The following is a 21268-nucleotide window of genomic DNA, read 5'->3' on the forward strand; positions in this document are numbered from 1 at the left end:
AGGGGATACAGGTTCGTGCCCCAGTCCGGGAAGGTCCCACATGCTGCGGAGCGGCTGGGCCCGTGAGCCATGGCCGCTGAGCCTGCGCTCCGCAACGGGAGAAGCCACAACAGTGAGAGGCCCGCGTACCGAAAAAAAAAAAAAAAAAAACCAAAACAAAGAAAAACCAAAAAACAAAACAAGGAAATGAACTCATAGAAAAAGAGATCAGATTTGTGGTTACCAGAGGTGAGGGGTGGAAGGAGAGAGAAAAGTTATTTTAAAAAGTTATAAAACTATTTGCATACTTTAGACTTTATTGTAATACATGAAAATAATTACCATTTATTAGCATAAATTAAAACTAACACTTTAAAAAGTATCTCTCACTATACATTTTAAAAGACAAGAATTTGGTTACTCATGATGATGATGAGGAAGGTTAGACAAGAATACTTATTGAGTGCCCACTAAGTATCAGGCACATAAAGTAATAAATGCTTTATTTCATGTAATCTACATAAATAAACCAAGAAAACAGAAGGGGGATAAGGAGTGCTGGAAGGTAGGGTGGGAAGTACTGCTACTTTTATATAAGATAATCAAGGAAATGCTCTCTCTCTCATAAGGATTATTTAACAGGGATTTTAGTATATTTTAATTCATAAATCATTTTCCTACTCAAAATATCACTGCATCAGTAGTCAAAGATTTCCCCGGCTAACCTACTTAAGAAGTCATCCCTTTAAATTGGTGTATGCATGAACAGAATACAAAATATTTCAAACACCATGCTGCAAGTTAAATTCCCCCAAAGAAAAGATCCAACAACTACTAAACAGAAAAAGTTTTCAACTGAAACTACGATACCTCATGAAAACTAAACATTTGAGAGCTTTCATTTGCTTTTCTCTTAGCTCTTTGAGTTAAAATATCTTTCATCATACGAGAAAGAAGTCATAACTGACTAAAAAACTTATAAGTGGTGAAATCTGCATTTTCCAAGTAAAAGGAGTAAATATGATATAAAGGAAAGCTATTTTTTAAAAAATAGGCTTTATCAGTGTTAGGTTCACAGCAAAACTGAGTCGAAGTTCATAAAGCTATTTTTTAAAAGTTCACATTCTTTACATCTTCTTGGCTGTTGACCTCAAAGAATAAAAACAGCACGATGCCTTATTTCTCGAGCTGTTGACAGAAGTTTAGAACCAGCAAATATACCAAGGCCAATTTCAATTATTAAATAATGTGCCTGTTAAAATACAAAAAAAAAAAAAACAAGAAACATAATTTTGGGCAGCCTTCTAAACGAAAAATAGGAAGTTTTATTTAATTTTCCCTGCCTGCATGCATTTGGGTCCCATTATCCCACTCTCCTAGAACATCTTTTTCTCTTAATAAAATTCCACCTATCCCTTGAGCCAGTTTAAATTTCACCTGCTCCCTAAAGTTTATCTTAAAGTGACCACTCCCTTCTCTGAAGTCCTATAGCAACTGCCTGTACAACTCACTGAGAAATGGACCTCCAGTCATCTCTTCCATTGCTATCCTGAAATATAACTTCAATCTTGTACTGATGGTCCATGATGGTCTTAGCAACTGAATTTAGTTTCTAGAGCACCACTGTCAGTGAACAGTCCCTAACCACATGCAGCTGTGTATATTTAAATTTAAATTAAACTAAAAAGACAGTTCCTCAGTTGCACTAGCCACAATTTACATATGGCCAGTAGCTACTATATAGGGCAATAAACAAAATGATATATAACATTTCTACCATCCCAGGAAGTATTATTGAAGAATGCTCTTCTAAAGGGTAGTGGCCAGGTCCAATGTTCATTTGTATATACCATAGTTCTTAACATAGTACCTGAATATGGTAGGCACTTCAATATTTGATTTAATAAAGACAAATTACTGTAGTGGCAGAGATGATCCTACAAACATGTCTTGTTTGATTAGAAGTCTTTTAAGAATTTAAACAAATATTTTAAAATTTAGAGTATATCTCCCCACAAAAAGGCAATGAGAGCCCATATGGAAACAACCACAGCCAAGAAATGACTGACACCAGCTACTTTTATACTTGTCAATTCCACATTGTGTATATGTTCCCTACATTCACCTGCTTCACTATTTTGTTACTTGCCTAGATCCTGAAGGCATGTTAGTTGTGACGTCTGCTCTATATTCTATGGACATTTAAAAATTATTTTTTGGGCTTTCCTGGTGGCACAGTGGTTAAGAATCCGCCTGCCAATGCAGGGGACACAGGTTCGAGCCCTGGTCCGGGAAGATTCCACATGCCACAGAGTAACTAAGCCCGTGAGCCACAACTACTGAGCCCGCGTGCTGTAACTACTGAAGCCTGCGCACCTAGATCCTTTGCTCCGCAACAAAAGAAGCCACCACAATGAGCACCCACTGCAACAAAGAGTAGCCCCCACTCGCCGCAACTAGAGAAAGCCCGCGCGCAGCAACGAAGACCCAATGCAGCCAAAAATAAAAATAAATAATTTTTTTAAAAATTTATTTTTTTATTAATATAAGAATTAATTTTGATCAGTTTTCTAAAGCTATAAATAGTGTACTTTAAATTGAATGGCTCCAGTTTGATACATAATCCTTTCAACAATGCAAGCCCTTAAGTAAACTGTTCTTTTTATATAAACGAAAGGTTCTGAGTAAGAAATTTTCATACGGTGTCTAGTTGGCAATGCCTGAATCATAAGAATTAATCGCCTTTCAGGGAGAGCCTCTCAAATACATGTCTTAATAATGCAACTTTTGAAGTTAACTTCTTTAAAACGTTCCTTTGGGGACTACTGAAACAAAGAGAATGTGTCTATTTTAACTTCACAATAATACCAAAATTCATTTGTTCAAATATGATTACAACAGTAGGTACACAATGGCATTCCTATTGACTGAATTAATAAATTATATCCTTGCCTAGATATGAAAAAACTTGTTGCAAGTATCATCAGATAAAAACAAAATGTTAGTGTTCAAATAGTGAACTGTGAAATACTGGTTTTATAACTCTTTCCTGAACTAAATACTTGTTATTTGTTTTTTGCTATTTGTAGGTGTTTTATGGTATCTACATACACTAGATTTTAAAAATTATCTACTTTCCTCAGCTTCAGCCACTTCTCATTATCACATCAGCTCATTATCTGTAACTGCAGAAACCCAAGTTATTAACAGAAAAACAAAAGTTTCTGTTTTACAAAGAGCTGGAATGGGAACTGGTATCCTTTCTTAGCTCAACTCCAATAATTAAGCCTAAAAGGATATCTTTTCCAGAGTTGTTTACTGTCAATAATCACTCCCTTCTCTTTCTACAAGATCAGAACAAACAACAGCCTAAGTTTTTGCTCCTTAATACTAGTTCTAACTAAAGATTGTTTTTAAACTAATGCAATAACAGTTAAAAGTTCTGATATGGAAAAAGTCATTTGATAGATTTTTAAAAATGAGATTAGATCAATTTCCTTTTACTTCTGAAAAGAAATACATGAACCATTATTCTAAGAAATGAGGAATTTTATTTTTGGCTTACAGTCTTTCAAATAAGATGCTCATAGAATTAATAAAAAGTTAAAAAAATTACTTTTAAAATGCTAGATTTAAATGAGCTCAAGCTCAAGCACTTATTCAGCAATTAAATTAATTTCTAAACATAGCCAGCAGGTTCAAAAACAGTTTCATGCATTTTAAAATATACTGTGATACATTTTTAAAAAGTAATCTAAAAAGATAAGTCGATAAAGTGGTATTAATAAAAACACACAACACAGAGTAATAAAGGGAATGCTACACACACACACACACACGCACACACGCACACACACCATCTGCCCCACCAGTTCTCTAAAGATGGCATTTGAGGTTGTCAGCAAAAAAAAAAGCTTCATCTAATTTCAGTGATAGTAAAAATGCTTAAGAATACAGTACAGAATTTCTAGTTAACAATACTGTATAGTATACTGGAAAGTAGCTAAGATAGAGCTTATGAAAGTTCTCATCATAAGAAAAGAAAAACTTGTAACTATGTGTGATGATGATGTTAACTAGAATTGTTGTGATAATCTTTTAGCAACATATACATGTATCAAATTGTTATGTTGTATACCTAAAACTATTACAATGTTATACGGCAATTATATCTCGATAAAAAAATAAAATTTAAAATACAGAATTTCTAGAATAAGTTGTTTTAAGATCTCAACATGAAGAAACTGGACAAATTACTACTAATCATCGTTTGCTGTCTTCTACACCTGAGATCAATTAACTCCAACTCCTAAAAGCAAACACAACACATACTCTCCTAACTAAGAGAATAATGGATATAAAATATGATTTCAAACTCAGTCTACTTTCCTGTAAATCTCTGATATATACAGATATATACACTTTACATATTTTTAATATATTAAACTTCTAAGACATTGTTTTACTTCACTTGAAAACCAATTTAACATTCATTCAGCACAAAGTACTTTAATACTTTCCAGTCAAGAGTGTGAACCCAAAACTCTTGACTCACTGCAAAAAATGTCTTTAAACAGATATAATTATTTTCTAAACAAAACTAAAACATTTCTTTATTCAAATATAAATAAAAATATTTCCATAATCCACAAGAGACTTTTCTGTCTTCCTTAAATTCAAGGTATTAAAATAAGCCTGTGCATTCATTATACAGCACTGTTAATAGAACTTTCTGTGATGATCAAAATGTTCTATATATCAATGCTGCCCATATGGCAGTCACTAGCCACATGTGGCTACTGAGCACTTAAAACTGTGGCTAATGTGAATGAAGAATTAAATTTTTTTTTTTTTTTTTTTTTTTGCGGTACGCGGGCCTCTCACTGCTGTGGCCTCTCCTGTTGAGGAGCACAGGCTCCGGACGCGCAGGCCCAGCGGCCATGGCTCACGGGCCCAGCCGCTCCGCGGCACGCGGGATCCTCCCGGACCGGGGCACGAACCCACGTCCCCTGCATTGGCAGGCGGACTCTCAACCACTGCGCCACCAGGGAAGCCCCAAGAATTAAATTTTAAATTTTATTTAATTTCAATTAATTTAAACTTTAATAGCTACATATGACCAGCGGCTACTGCACTGAACAGTTATACCCTATCAAACAATCACAACTAGGTACAATACCTCAGTGCAATATATATTAAAAAAAGATCATCAAAGGAAGCAAGCCAAGGGTCCATTAATGGATGAATAAACAAAATGTGGTATATACATACAATGGAATATTATTCAGGATTAAAAAGGAAGGAAATTCATGCTATAACAAAGATGAACCTTGAAGACATTAAGCTAAGTGAAATAAGCCAGTCACAAAAAGATATACACAGCATGATTTCACTTATATGTCAAATTCATAGTGACAGAAAGTAGAATAGTTTTTGCCAGGACCTGAGGAAAGGGGGTAGTGAGAAGTTAGTGTTTAATGGGTACAGTTTCAGCTTTCCAAGATGAAAGGAGTTCTACAGATGGATGGTGGTGATAGTTGTACAACACGGTGGATGTACTTAATGCCACTGAGCTATATACTTAAAAATGATTACCATGGTAAATGTTATGTGCATTTTACCACAATTAAAAAACTTTTTTAAAAGCATCATAATCTGATCAAATAAGTACTTCTGATAAAAGAGCTAACTGGAAATCTAAAGTCACCAAAAAAGGAAATACAGTGCTTTTTTTTACAGAAGAAAACATCAGATTTGCTGAAAAAAAGTTATAGTAACCCCATTAGGAATCAAGTTGTATTACATTATCCCATTATAGCCTAGCCAAGAGCTGAGCATTTTACTTCTACAGGATCTAGGTGGACAGAGAATATTGTCTTTTTTAAGAAGGCACAAGGTTAGACAGAGTAAAGTCAAAGCTGAATTGCAAAGTATTGATACTTAGTGTTTTGTTGTTTGGTTTGGTTTGGTTTTAGGCACTGGCAATAGAGCTGGCCTTGAGCGAGTCACATATTGAGCAACAAGAAAAATAAAACCCAGAAATACATTCAGTTAACTGTATAGCTATTTTTAACTTCCTTAGAAGATAAAATGAATTCTATTTTAGTGGTAGGGCATAATAAAAGTACAGTTCTCAGACTGTAAAGAGCGTAGCAAGGAAAAACCAGGGTAGGGATGAGAATACTACCACTAATAAGAAATTACTTAGGCACAAGAAAGGAGGATAAAATTATTGTAGATAACAAAAACAAATAGATCATCCTTTTTCTCACAAATCTATCTGAATGTATTTAGGCCCAAATGCTATGATCACTAGAAGTGTTAACATGTTACAACAAAATATTTTAGGAAAGTTATTAGATGCTCAAGTGGAAAAGGGCTTATAAAATGAAGTTTATTCTAAGGTGTTTTAAAAACTTTTTTATTTAAAGCAGTTTATTACTATAAGATATTTGCCCCCACAAACAAACTAGAAGTAAGTGCAGACTAAATTTTAACATCAGAGAGATATATATTATTCCTTTAAAAGATATAAAATGAGTAATTTTTCAGTGCACTAATATGTCTCATGCATATAAAATACTCACTTTGCAAGTCGATATTGTGGGTAACATGATTGGCCTATTTAAACATATATAATTTATAAATATAGAAAATATCATTCAACTTCATTAGTAATAAATTCTTTAAATGATTTTTAAATTATGTATAAACTTTAAACCATGATAAACTCTCCAGAAGTTACACACTACTACTGCTGGAATCACTATGCCTCTACAATATTTTTATCTTATAAAAATTCTACAAAGGACTTTGATACTACCGTGAATACTCACAACTAGGTGGCAAGCTATATATTGCCTTTATAGCTGTTCTGTTCCCTTGAAAAAAAAATGACATTCATTTTTAAAATAGCTTTAAAAATGTTAACCATTTTTTAAGCATAGTAAAGAAAAAGATTACAACTTTAAAAGTTAATAAAACTAGAATTGTATAGAGTACTAAAATGAGGGATAGGAGTCAGAAGATAACGGTTTAGGTTAAAGCAGGCATTGGCTGAGTAAACATGAACACCTGTAAACTGGGTATAATAATTCCTCCCTATGCCTAACTAAAAGGGTCATCTTAAGAATCAACTGAAATAATACATATAAAAGTGCTTTATAACTCAAAAATGCTTCACAAACAGAGTGATATTGCTATTAGTAATATTACTCATATTTTTTCTACATCTTCCTTTATTTTGTATGAGGTAACCAACCAACACCAGTTTCATTTCTATAATTACCATTACAGTACAGTAAAATAAAGACTATCTGCCATCTTGCTAACTTCAAAAAAAAGGAAAGGAAAGGAAAGGTCCACTTTTTTTTTTTTAAGATTTAGTCAAGTGGTTTTTTTTAGGGATTTGATAAGTAAGAATTTTACTTTAGATCTGATATTTAAGATTTCCAATCCTTAAAAGGACAAACCAAAACTAAGTGTAGAATTTTATATAGAGTTTTATGAGGTTTTAACACAATGAAAACATACACCAGAACAAAAATTTATAGTAAAATGAACTCTCCTGATGCTGGAGTGCAAAGACAAGGTTTCCACAGCAACAAAATGAAAAGTCAATTATTCTAACCAATAAGCAACAAACAATTGGACATTTACTATAACTTACACATCAAAGCTCAAACATATTCAATTAGAGTTGATATCATTTATTAATATTCAGAAGTATATTACCACAAGTCTGTTTCTCCAGTGCTGAAATGTGAGGGACCATTTTGGAATCTGCAGATATATAATCTTAGTTCAAATTTATAAAAAGTCCAAAAGCCTCTAGGAAAGGACAAAATAAGGATCTGAACTTATTTAAACTGCTTCATGAAATCTCTGAATTGTTCTATTGCTCAATATTTACAATGCATATTTTTTGCATGACAAATAACAGACTCTTATATGAAAGCTCAATCCTAGAAGTTCATCATTTATCAAACTATCATTTTCTTATTATTCTTACACACATAACTGCAGCATACTGATAATTTAAATTAAGACAATCATGGAAATACACACATCTTTCAGATAGCTATCCTCATTACACCCTCTATGAAGCAAAAGAGGAAAGAAAAGAGGGGAAAACAACCTATGAAGTACGATCAGTTCTCTAGATCTCTTATGCCCAACTTCAGCCAGCCTGTCAACCACAAAACTTAAATATTTAAAGAAAAATGAAGTAATCCTAAAACATAAACCTGCAGGGGAAGGATTACTGTTTATTATATACCAGGAACTTTATGTACATCATTTAAAAAAATACATCAGAAAAATGCAAATCAAAACCACAATGAGATATCACTTCACACCGGTCAGAACGGCTATCATCAAAAAGAACAAAAACAACAAAAGACAGAAAAAGAAAAATATCGTATGATACTGCTTACATGCATAATCTAAAAAAAAAAAAAATGATACAAATGAACTTACTTACAAAACAGAAACAGACTCACAGACTTAGAGAACTAACTTACAGTTACCAGGGTGGAAGGATGTGGGGGAGGGAGAGTTAGGGAGTTTGGGATTGACTTGTACAAGCTGCTATATTTAAAATGGATAACCAACAAGGACTACTGCATTGTGCAGAGAACTCTGCTCAATATTATGTAGCAACCTAAATGGGAAAATAATTTGAAAAAGAATAGATACATGTATATTTATAACAGAATCACTTTGCTGTACACCGGAAACACAACATGGTTAATCAACTATATTCCAACATAAAATAAATTTCAAACAAACAAATAAATGCTGGCGACGATGTGGAGTAAAGAGAACCCTCATACACTGTTGGTGGGAATGTAAATTGGTGCAGCCACTGTGGAAAACAGTATGGAGGTTCCTCAAAAAACTAAAAATTGAACTACACAAGACCCAGTAATTCCACTCCTGGGTATGTATCTGAAAAAAACAAAAACACTAATTCTAAAAGATACATACACCCCAGTGTTCACAGCAGCATTATTTACCATTGCCAAGATATGCAAGCTACCTAAGTGTCCATCCACAGATGAATGGATAAAGAAGCTGTGGTATATATACAATGGACTACTACTCAGCCATAAAAAAGAATGAAATTTTGCCATTTGCAGCAACATGGATAGAGTTGGAGGGTATTACGCTAAGTGAAATAAGTCAGACAAACACTGTATGATATCACTTACATGTGGAATATAAAAAATACAACAATCTAGTGAATATAACAAAAAAGCAGCAGACTGACTGATATAGAGAACAAATTAGTGGTTACCAGTGGGGAGGGGGAGGAGGTAGGGGCAATATAGGGGTAGGGGATTAAGAGGTACAAACTATTACGTATAAAATAAACTACAAGGATATACTGTACAACATAGGGAATATAGCCAATATTTTATAATAACTATAAATGGAGTATAACCTTTAAAAATTGTAAATTACTATATTGTACACTGTAACTTACATAATATTGCACATCAACTATACTTCAATTAAAAAAAAAACCTTACAATAGCCCTGAGCCAGAAATTATCACCATTTTTATAAGAAAATTTGCCTCATGGAGCTAAATAACCCACAAAGTCAGACAGCTAATTTGTGCTAAATATGGGATTTAAACCTAGATCTGTATGATTTCAAAACTTTACCTACTAGACCAGTGATTTCAACTAGGCCTTAAAATTATTGATCAGTAAATTTCCAAAAAGAAATTTGGCAGATATATATAAGATTACTGATTTATTATTTTGCCAGTTAGAATATAACTATCAATTATTCTAATCATTTCTTAAAAGAGAGTACATTTTGACATCAAGAATGGAAGGATATAAAGAGAAGCAGAAACAGCAAAATCTCAGAATGGAGTACAGTCCGCATCTCTACTTATAAACTGGCAACTTTATATAGACATATACAGAATACATACTCATACAACATTGTTCTTAGGGTGAAAATATCATCATGAACAGCACTGGTCCATGACTTGCTAGTTGTAACATGCTTAAGTATCTTAAAAAAAATGTCTACTTTTAAAACTCAACGCTTCCTTTTCTTTACGTATCAAACTGATAATGCATCAAGAATTGATAGGGTCAAGTATCTTTATTGTCACAGGCACTTCTAACTGACAGGCTCATTAGTAGATAAAAGAATACTTCCCCGCTCCTCAAGGCTCCCAAGAGAACAGAAAATTAGATAACTTTTACTGACACAGCAAGAAATAAGTTTTGCTGTTTACAACTATACCTGTTTTCTAAGGAGGACTGATTCTTTTAATATGTAAGGTCTTGTTTGATGAACACTTGAGGAACTTGGCTCTGCCTTTTGAGAGGAAGAATTTGAGGGAACTGAACTGTTCTTCTTCAGGGAGAGAAGAATTTGGAGTTTTGATGGCAAATAAGAAAGAAAGGATTGAAGAATAGACAGGAAGTTGAGGAGAGAGGAGCCAACCATGGGATATGAAACTGGGTATACTATGGGGGAGAGGACTAAGTGAAATATAAGTATCTTTGCTGAAACCAATTAAGTTGTTACATGCCTATAAACATATGTAGAAACAGAAACCCAGGAAGCAGAGGGTGCCCTGAGAATTTAAGAGCTTCCCACCAGGAAAACAAATCTTGGGGAGACTTAGGATTTCCACAGGCCATAAGATTGTGGGTTCAAGCCTATCCTACCTAGAGCTTGAAGGTAAGATCTGTCCTTCAGATCAACTAGCTAGTCATCAAGAATAATCCTAGTGAAAAAGCAAACATAGGCATTGTTGAGAGAGAAGGAATGATATAAGAGATGCTGCACAAAGTGAAAGGCTAGGGTAAGAACCTGAGCAGACAGGAGATAGGGGGTGGTTACTGGAGTGGGGTGAGTCTGGGAAAAGGAGGAGCAGAGAAAAATGCCAAAAGAAGAAAGAGAAACTATAGTATATGGGTTAAGAGGAATTTGTCCTCTCAAGTCAGAGAGCATCTTGGTTCATGCCAATTATGTGACCATGGAGGTTATTTCCTTTAAACTTTTGCTTTCTTGCCTATAAAGTAGAGATAATAGTACAAATTCAGTAGAATTGTCTTAAGGATTCAGTGAAATAACATCAATATAAATTAATTATTACTTGCTTCAGTTGTATCTAGACTTTGTTCCTTCTGTCAGTAGAAAATTCTCGGTCTGAGATGAGGAACTAAATTATTACGACTAAAGGTAATAAACTTAAAATCATGTACATGTCAAGTGGCCCTACCCAAAGAAAAACGACACAATGCAGTTCTGCTCCCTCAAAAAGACCATAACAAAAGCAAGAAAAAAGTTTTAGGTAATAAACTTAAAATCTGGGGACTTTTGGACATGAGCCTGTTATTTATTCAACAGACACTAACAAGTAGCTACTATTTATAAGTTGCTCTGCTAAGGACTAAAGGCGTAAAGGTGAAGACGGGACATATAGTTCTTTTTTGTCAAAGATTTTAAGCATTCAACACAGCAGAGAAAATGAGGTAGGATGCAAACAACTATGGTGCAATACAATGTATGGTAAAAGTCATGAGATAGAAAATATCCTACGTAAATTTTGAGGAGACATTATACATGACTAGGGGAAAATAAGAAAAAAAATTAAAAAGCAAATCTAAACTAGGCCCTAAAGAAACATTCCAGTTGAAAAACATAAAACAATAAAATACAGACAGAATATAGGTGAGGAAAAATCACTAATCATGGTATGCCTAAAACACAGGCTGTTTGCATGAAAAGAGTTAAGAATTAAAAGGTATTTTGGGGGGCTTCCCTGGTGGCGCAGTGGTTGAGAGTCCGCCTGCCGATGCAGGGGACATGGGTTCGCGCCCCGGTCCGGGAGGATCCCACATGCCGCGAAGCGGCTAGGCCCGTGAGCCATGGCCACTGGGCCTGCGCGTCCAGAGCCTGTGCTCCGCAACAGGAGAGGCCACAGCGGTGAGAGGCCCACGTACCACAAAAAAAAAAAAAAAAAGTATTTTGGGGGGCTTCCCTGGTGGCACAGTGGTTAAGAATCACCTGCCAATGCAGAGGACATGGGTTCAAGCCCTGGTCTGGGAAGATCCCACATGCCGTGGAGCAACTAAGCCCGCAAGCCACAACCACTGAGCCTGCATGCTACAACTACTGAAGCCCGTGTGCCTAGAGCCCACGCTCCGCAACGAGAAGCCACTGCAATGAGAATCAACGGGGAGCAGCCCCTGCTCGCCGCAACTAGAGAAAGCCCGCGAGCAGCAATGAAGACCCAATGCAGCCAAAAATAAATAAATTAATTAAAAGAAAAACGAAAGAAAGAAAGAAAATCCTCCACAGGATTGCCTTTGCACCTGCGTCAAAAATAAATTAAAAAGAAAAAAAGGTATTCTGGGGCCACGGCAATGACAGCTTTCAGCTCTGAGCTAAGGAATTAGGACTGTATCTCACAAGCAGTCAGGAGTCACTGAATGCTGCAGACAACTTCTGAATCTAGCAGCTGTACATAGTCTAAACAAAAACAGAATGAGACTGAAGAAGTAGAGGTGGAATATCAAGATACTGTAATCATCCAAATGATAATGAGAGCCCAAACTTGGGCAGTGGCAAAGCAATGAATGAATTCAATTTACATAAATAGAAGAATCAACTGAAGAGGCTGAGACTGCAGTCAAATGATAGTGACCAGCAGATCTTTCTAACACGGGCAACAAAAGAATGATCACCTTCAGAAATACAGAAAAGTCAGATGTAGTAAACGGGTCATAGAATTAGTCACAGAAATCAGTCATTTATTTATTAAGCATTATTTATTCAAGCATATATCAAGTGAAAGCCATATGTCAGGTGCTAGGGGCATAAAACTGAGTAAGACCTAGTTCCTGTCCTGAAAGTGGGAGACACACATATAATTTAACAATTAACTGCCATATTGGATGATATATTCAATCACAGGAGCTGCAAAATGAGAAGTAGGCTAATTTGTCAATGGATCAAAATGCTACATGACGAATGACTAAATTCACTTATTTATTAAAAATGTACCTTAAGTAAAAGTCTTCTTGATTATATGATATATTTATATATTCAACAAATACATTTTTCTCAGTGGAATTTTAAGGAGTGTCCAATTAGTCAAAAGTTTTTTAGGCATACCATCAATAAATTTAACAAATACTAAATTTAGTTTTTTTTTTCATCAACAGATAGCACAGCAATGGCAAGAACTGCATTTAGGATTCCAGGTTTGTAAATACCAGTAAATTCTGCAAGAGATGATTATTTTCTATTTTATATCCAGTATTAAATCTGATCAGCTACAGCACTTTATTGACAAGCTATGCATATGACTGAATGACCAATTCACATAATTCTAGACTTGGAATATATTGTCCTTCAAATGAAAGAATGTTAATAATTAGTAATAGTAATAAATTTGCACTGAAAAGATATGGAATGGGAAAATAAGCAACTGATGAACTATTTACATATATAATTTACACTATTTATTTCTAAATTTACCCTTTGAGTCAAATAACATTTGAGTGCCTAGTATGTGTTAAACAATATTTTATACAACTTCCTATAGTTATTCCTGTGGAAACTTTGTAAATCCATGAGTCATAAACTGTATAACTTTACCCTTTCTATACCAAACCTAGACTAGATATTAAGTGCAGGCTTGCTGATCACAATGATGTAAATGATTTTCAATATTTGCCAAAAAGGTAAAACACTTAAAACTGTCCCTCCCACAAACCCGCAAAAGAAAGTGAAAAGACAAGTTACAAACTGAGATAAGACATTCACAATACACACAAAGGATTTATATGAGGAATATAAAGAACTCTTATAAATCAATTTAAAAAACACAGAAAAATAGGCAAGACTCATGAACAGAAATTTCACTGAAGAGGAAACATAAAAGGCCAGTAAACATTAAAAAAAAAATATTCTACATCAGTGATGATCAGGAAAATGCAAATCAAGACCATTCGATGAGATCGCATTTTACACTCTTCCGATTTGTTAAAATTAAAAGACAACAGCAAATGTCAGAAAGGATGGATGACCAAGGGATCTTTTGTTTCTTACCTGCTGACATGACTATAAATTGGCACAACCACACTGCAAGCTGGGCATTACCCTGTGAGGCAACAATTCTACATCTGGGTATATAATTAATAGAAACTCTTACATATATGCAATAAGAAAGAATGCACAGAACATCCATAGTATCATCGTTCACAATTACAAACACCAGAAAATAAATAAAGGCCCAACAAGGAAAAGTCAGTGGATAAATATCCAAATATCCAATAAGGGGAGAGTTGAATATTTTACTCATTGAAATATCACACAGCAATTAAAATGAGTGATTACAGCAACATACAATAATATGGTTAAATCAGCAATAATAAGTGAAAAATCAAGTTTAGAGAGATTATATTGAACACAATTATATAAAAACAACTAAAATAAAAGATATAACTTTTAGAATTGTATATCCAACAAAACTAAAAAAAGAGAATGAACACAGGACTCAGGATGATGGTTACTTTGGATGACAAGAAGGTGGAGGTAGGGGGATGGAATGAAGAAAAACCATGTATAGGTTAAGTTCCTAGCTTTTAGGGGGAGTTGGGGAGTGAGTGCTGGTTCATGGGTGTTTATTACAATGATATATGGATGGATAATGATTAATCCAAACCAGTGTACCTAAGGTTCAATAAATGGGAAAAAAAATCTGAAAATTTAATGAAATTTATTCAATGAAAATTCTGAAACGGACAAAAAAAGCACCTCCTTAGAGACTCTCTAAGGAAACAACTATAGGAAAGGGAAAACAATATGATTAATTCTAAAATATATGATATTTAGCATACATATTGGGTGGTAAGTATATTTTCTATAATCTAAAATAAATTCTAAATTCTGTAATGACAACTTTCCAATAAATTATGATGTTTGTAAGCCAGGGCAGTAAAGCTTCAACCAATTAGAAAAAGTAAACATTGCCAAGTTCCTAAAATAGATATATCCTAATAACAGTATATATTATGTAATTCTTGTCTATCAGTTCATCTCTATAACATGACACCAACAGTTACCTTCAAATCTAAGGTATTTATCATCAAATACACTCCTCCCAGGCTTTCCTGTTCTTCATTTTTAACAGACAATATTTATGTATATAATATTACACAAATTTAATTTTTCTGAGATTGTGAAAAACTGAATGTGACAACAGAGCTAGTTTCAAATAAGATTTCATTAAATAAAATTAAGAGAAACTAGACATGTATCAAAATAAATGTTCTCTATTTCTGCTTTTCTAAGATATCAGAAGTTTACTTTTTCATTAGTATGTTTTTCTCAGTCAAGATTTTAAGTATCTTTTTAAAGCTTTTAACTAGTTTTGACTTTCTTTGTTGCCAAGTTTGAACTCTGCTGCATACCAAAAGTTATTCGTATTAAATGTTACATGATTTCTGTCATACTCTGATGAGAGTAAAATTGGTTTTTGAAATAGAGTAGACATTTGACAATTGTTCAACAGAGTACACAGTACTAGAAAATGATGTAAAATTAACTACTCTGTTCAAATATCATATATGTTTCTGGAAGTAACATTATTTTAAGTGATATTCATCTCTCTATTAACTAATTAGAGATGATCGAAAAACATGATCATTTTAGAGCCATCATTTTATAATACCAGTTTCAGCACAAAGATTTACTCAAAATAAAAATATTTTGAGATAAAAAAGTCAATAAAGCTACTTTGATCCACTTATCTAGAACTAGTGGCAATTTTTTTTTTACCTACAGCTATTTCTATCTTAAAACTCTATAAACCTCATTTCTCTTTACAATTCTAATAAGTAAAATAGGATACAGAAGGGAGGAAAAATATCAAATCAGTATGTCATATACCTTAAAATCACACATTGTATGTCAAATATATCTCAATTTTTTTAAAAAAGGGAGGAAAAAGAGGAAATGGACTCAAATGCCATGGGACTTATAAGTTGGAAAAGCTTGTCAACTACTCTGATAGAACTATTAGCACTTTCTATTTACTTTGATGCTTTTCTGCATTTTCCAGATTTTCTAGAATACACTTGTATTACATTGATAATTTGAAAATAAACTGTAAAATGTGTCTTAACCATCTACCTACTTTCTCATGCTACATTCCCCCAACTCATGCTAGTCTTAATCCTCCCAACACAGACACCTTCTACGTTCCAGTATCACTGCAAAATTAGATGTCACCTCCTAATTTCCCATCAAATGTGTAAAATAAGAGGGTGCTGTATGTAGATATAACATAACTAGTGCAGAAATCCCTTTTGAACTTTTTAAGGGAATATTTTTGGGACAAGGGATTAGAAATGTAAAATAAAGAAAACTAAGTAATTTCTTAAGTCAATGATCATAGTCAACTTTCAACAGTCAAGACATTTCTCATCCTAGGTAACAAATGGAGCCTTCTCATCAATGTACTGTGTACCTACTCAGTGCCAAACACACAGCTTGGTTACATAGCTTAAAATTTTAAAGCAAAGTTTATTTTACGGACAGTCTACAGAGAAACGTGAAATCTTTTGGTAGGTTTTGGGTGAACATCTGACAACTTTCATCAGGAACATTAATTGTTAAATGAAGAAAACCTGCAAAAATGTTATTGTACTGTTATTCTTTGTAGAATGTTATACCTTATTTGCAATAATAAAGCACTGTTAAATTATAGACTACCGGGGCTTCCCTGGTGGCGCAGAGATTGAGAGTCCGCCTGCCGATGCAGAGGACACAGGTTCGTGCCCTGGTCCGAGAAGATCCCACATGCCGCGGAGCGGCTGGGCCCGTGAGCCATGGCCGCTGAGCCTGCGCATCCGGGGCCTGTGCTCCGCAACGGGAGAGGCCACAACAGAGAGAGGCCCGCGTACCGCAAAAAAACAAAAACAAACAAACAAACAAAAATTATAGACTACCAAATAAAATGTGGAAATCACTTTTCCTTGTTCGAGAGGAACCTAACAAGTAGTATAAAGTTTATATTAAAGTTAACTCTGGTTAACTACATTTGGGGCCAATTTTTAGAAAGTTCACACATTTACAATATTGGAATGCAAAACATTTATGGGTCCACATATTACAAAATGGTGTAGTGGAAAAGATATAAATCCAAATTCAAACTCAGACTTAACATTGTGAACATGAATGACTGACTTTATTCCTGAACTTAGTTTCCTGATCTGTAAAATGGAAATAACAACACTCACTTTACTGGATTGTTTTAAAGATTACATAAGGTACACAGGGTACCAAGTACAATGTCTATCATACAGCAGATAATCAATAAACGTTATTTGTACTCTCCTCTAGAAAGTAAAAGCCATATCCTGTCATCTTTATGCCCTCCAATATACCTTTGGTAGCTACTCAATAAAGGTTTCTTGAAATGAATCCCTGTAACTTAAGACCAGCTACCTCAACCTTCCACTTGAGCAAGTCACCTCTACCTAAATAAATTCTGCTGAGAATGGAATTCAAGATTCCCAACACTTTATTAGCTATTTTGATGAAGATGAATATCCGATAATCAACAAGGTAACTTTATAAGTATGCTACTCGATATCTGGGTCTACACTCTACAAAATTATTGTTGTAGCCAACATTTTCATTTTGAGATTCTTTATATAGTTTTCATTATTAACTCAGTTTCCTTGAAAATAAACTTTAATTTCTTTGGCCTCATGAAAGTATCACACTCATCTTCCCACTACACTTCAAATAAAAAACAAGAGAACTTGACATAACAAGTTAATTACAAGAGATAAAAATTAGAAATTGCCAACTAAGTTTATGTTTTTTAACAGCCTATTTTTATTTTTACCACAGCAAATATTCTTCCTTACACATTGAAGCCTCTAGCCTTCAAAGTTTGTATATACTTTATTAATGATTCCTTGTTGAATGTCTCTTAAATTACTAACAAGAGTTAGAAACATTACATTATATAGAAATATTACAATTAACAAGATTTTCAGATTTTCAGATTTCTTTGTCTTTCCACAATCAAAACTTATTAATAAGCCAATTCCACGTCAAGTAAAGTATTTCAAATTCTGCCATATAATTCGAAAAATAATTTTTTACATGTTGGATGTACAATGTTTCTAAATAAAGTATAAATTTCATTAAAAGAAGTTGTAACATGTAACTTTCAGAGTGAGAAAAGATATGGCAAAGTAACAATTTCAACTAAACAATTTAAAAACTTGCTACACAAATTATTATTTAATTACTTAAAATCTGTATGGCAGAAAAGCATTAAGAACCTCACATTAAACAACTTTTCAATTTAAATAAATTCAAACAACTTAGAAGGTTTTTAAAAACTGGTTCTCCAAACAAGTTTGATAAATATTTGGTTACTATATTCTAGTTTCATGACCCAATGAAATAATAAAATGTTTGAACAGATGCATATACTTGGTGAAGCAAATTTTATCATGGTTCATCTTTGAGTGCTGATATAAATAATATTTTCAATTATTTTAATAAACATGATAAAGTCCAAATGCAATAACTTTTATTAGAATTGGGAGTCAAATACACGAAGAAAAATGTCCTGGATATACATGACAACCTAAAATGTAACACTTATTAAAAACTATTCTTTTACTGGAGGGAGTTACATTTTAGTTTATTTAAAAGTCTAACTTTAGATTGGACGTTCCCCTAGTCTGGTCCCATTTTTAAAATACTCGTATTTAAATATTCCTATTTATTTGACTTGCTTCTTTGTTATTGTAAAAAATGGTTTTATTAAAAGTCCCTAAATGTTATATTTCAATATACATGAAAATATATTTTCACATTCAGTACCAAAATAAGAGTTTTTTACATCAACTTTCTATAAAATACAAATAAGGATGCCAAATACTTTATGATTCTGAAGCCACTCCACTCAAGGAAAAATTCTGTTATTTTCATGGCTTTTTTTCAGTCAGAAGTAAAATATGCTTTTCAAATTTCAAGACTAGGCAATGGAAAGCATTTCTGATGTGCCTCAAACTTCTTTTCAAAAGCTCACGTAAAGTAATAAAACAATAAATTCCATTCATTTAGCTAACTGGTATGCTGGAAGACTTCCTTAGAAAAGACTAAGAGTAATTAAAACACTATATAGCAACATGTTCAATAATATGAAATTCAGCCTTGCATTTCCAAAGGATTCCAAATTTGCAAAAGTGCATTGATATACCTTGTTGAAATCTATTTTTATGGAGGAAATATCGAGTATTATATGCCTTCAAGCTTATATCTAACTGCACAATAAACCAAGCTAATATAGGAATTTATCGAAAATACATTTAAACAGCAAAAAACTTAGAAGCAACTGAATTTTGAAATCATCAGAATGAACCCTTCAGAGTGTCTAGATTCAGCCTTCTCAAAAAAAATTAACTGCCCAACACACAAAAACGAATGTAAGTAGGCTATTTTTTTTTCTTTTAACTCCCATCTCAATCTTCGAGTAGCTAAAAGACGACTATATTTAAACAAACCAAAATAAGTTTAAGTCAAAGAACAAGCATGAAACTTTAATCCAGATGTAAACATCTCTGGGACACTCCAAAGTAAAGAAAAATAAACCCAACAAGGTAGCGCACGTACCCTGCACATCAAAGAGACCTAAACACCAATATCGTGCCTACATCATCAAATATTTAGCTGGAAAATGGGAAGAATAATATTGCTAATCAACGTGGACTTTAATTAAGGGATCTATTTTGTTCACATCTTCTGCAAGCATGTGGTGCCCAACATTTTCCCTTAGTCGACTGCTTTGCCGTTTGTAAACAACTTCTGTAGTTCTTTTTTTGGTATTCAAACAGGAGGGAAAATGAAAGCCTGAAAAGCATCAGCATCTGAGCTTCCGGATCTGAGCCGGGAGTAGCTGAGAAGGGGACCATGTAACTATCACTTGGTAAAAAAGAAATAAATGGGTTAGCCCTCAAAATAAAAGAAAGAAATCTAGCCACCTAAAGAGGGTTGGTGAAGTGAAGCCAGCATTGGGTGAGACACTTTATTTTTGTTTTTTCTTTAAAAAAAAAAAAAAACTTGTCTGGGGACTGGAAGTTATGGGGGCGCTCTTTGTGCAGAGTCGGAGGGGAAGAGGAGGGACAAGAAAACAGCTTGGGAGTCATTCAAAGGAGTTTAAGGAGCGGTGTTCGAGGGAAAGGCGGGGCGGGGCCCGGCCCGCAGGAGGTAGGGGGCGCCAGGGGTGTCCGCGGGCGGCTCTGACACAAGAGAGGGGGAGGCGAACTGGCCGCCCCGAAGACCGGGTGAGAGCAGACGCCGGCCGCAGGATGGGGTCCCTCTGGTAGGCAGAGTCAAATTAAGTTGGTGGCAGGCCACGGCTCCGGCGGGGGCAGAGGCTCTGGCTCCAGAAGGAAGCGGCTCCCGAGTGACATCCCCGAGTTTCCTCACTTAGCGGGCTAGGGGCGCGGCGGCCGCACGGCTCCCCTAGGCCCCCTACCCCGCGCCAGACTCTCTCCCTCTGCTCCGCCAGCGCCTCGTGCACGGGCCGCGGCCCTTACCTGCAGCTCCGTGAGCAGAATCTCCCCCCGTTCGGGGTTGGACGCCATTGCTTTCCGCTCTGGACTCCACACCTGGACGCGGCCGCTGCTGGCGGGCGAAGGGAGAAGGCGGGACGGGATCCGGGGTGGGGGGTGAGGAGCGGGGAGAGAAAGAAAAAAACCTAGGGATTCATGGAGGCGCAGCCCCTGCTGGAGGCGCGGCTTATTTCGCCCGGTCCTTGGAGAGCGGCGGGGAGCCGGGACACTCGTAGCGGGCTCCCCCTCGCCGCCGCCCGCCCGTGCTGGACTCTCTTGCTCAGTCGCTGCCTCAGGGCGACGCCAGGAGCCGCCTCGAACCTCTCGGTGCGGGGCTGTGCGGCCGCGGCGGCAACTCCTCCTGTCGCACCATTTGGCTGTCACCGCGTCGCAAAAGCGGCCTCACTTGGCGGCTGCCAGGGCACGTGACGGCCGCGGCCGCCGCCTCCCGCCGGGCGAAGGAGGTGGGGCGGAGGGGGACCCAGAGGGCGGGAGCGGGGCGGGGCGGCTTCCGACTAGGCTCCGCGGCGGGGACTGCCATTGGACCCAGCCAGGGTGAAAAGCGGGGGGAGCGGGCTGGGCTCGTGTCTCCTGGGAAGCGGGAAGAGGAAGAAGAAAACACACGCCCGCTTTCCTGCTTGTTTAACTGCCCCGCTGTG

The 21268-nt window shown here is 35.6% G+C and overlaps 1 protein-coding gene across 4 annotated transcripts in view; it reads right to left on the reverse strand.

Annotated features, from left to right (window-relative positions):
• Window positions 1-20991, reverse strand: part of PKN2 (protein kinase N2) — a 171422-nt gene extending 150431 nt beyond the window's left edge. For 2 of the 4 annotated variants that reach the window (XM_073787614.1, XM_019919810.3), the window contains exon 1: window positions 20595-20991. Coding sequence is in view for 3 of the 4 variants with exons in the window: in XM_019919810.3 (XP_019775369.2) it covers window positions 20595-20642 (48 nt within the window). In the remaining variant the exon portion in view is untranslated. The remainder of the gene's footprint in view (window positions 1-20594) is intronic. The other 2 variants (XM_019919811.3, XM_019919809.3) reach the window with 2 other exon arrangements.
• Between the last annotated feature and the right edge of the window lie 277 nt (window positions 20992-21268).

Source organism: Tursiops truncatus, chromosome 1 (assembly GCF_011762595.2).
Source record: "Tursiops truncatus isolate mTurTru1 chromosome 1, mTurTru1.mat.Y, whole genome shotgun sequence".
Taxonomy (NCBI): domain Eukaryota; kingdom Metazoa; phylum Chordata; class Mammalia; order Artiodactyla; family Delphinidae; genus Tursiops; species Tursiops truncatus.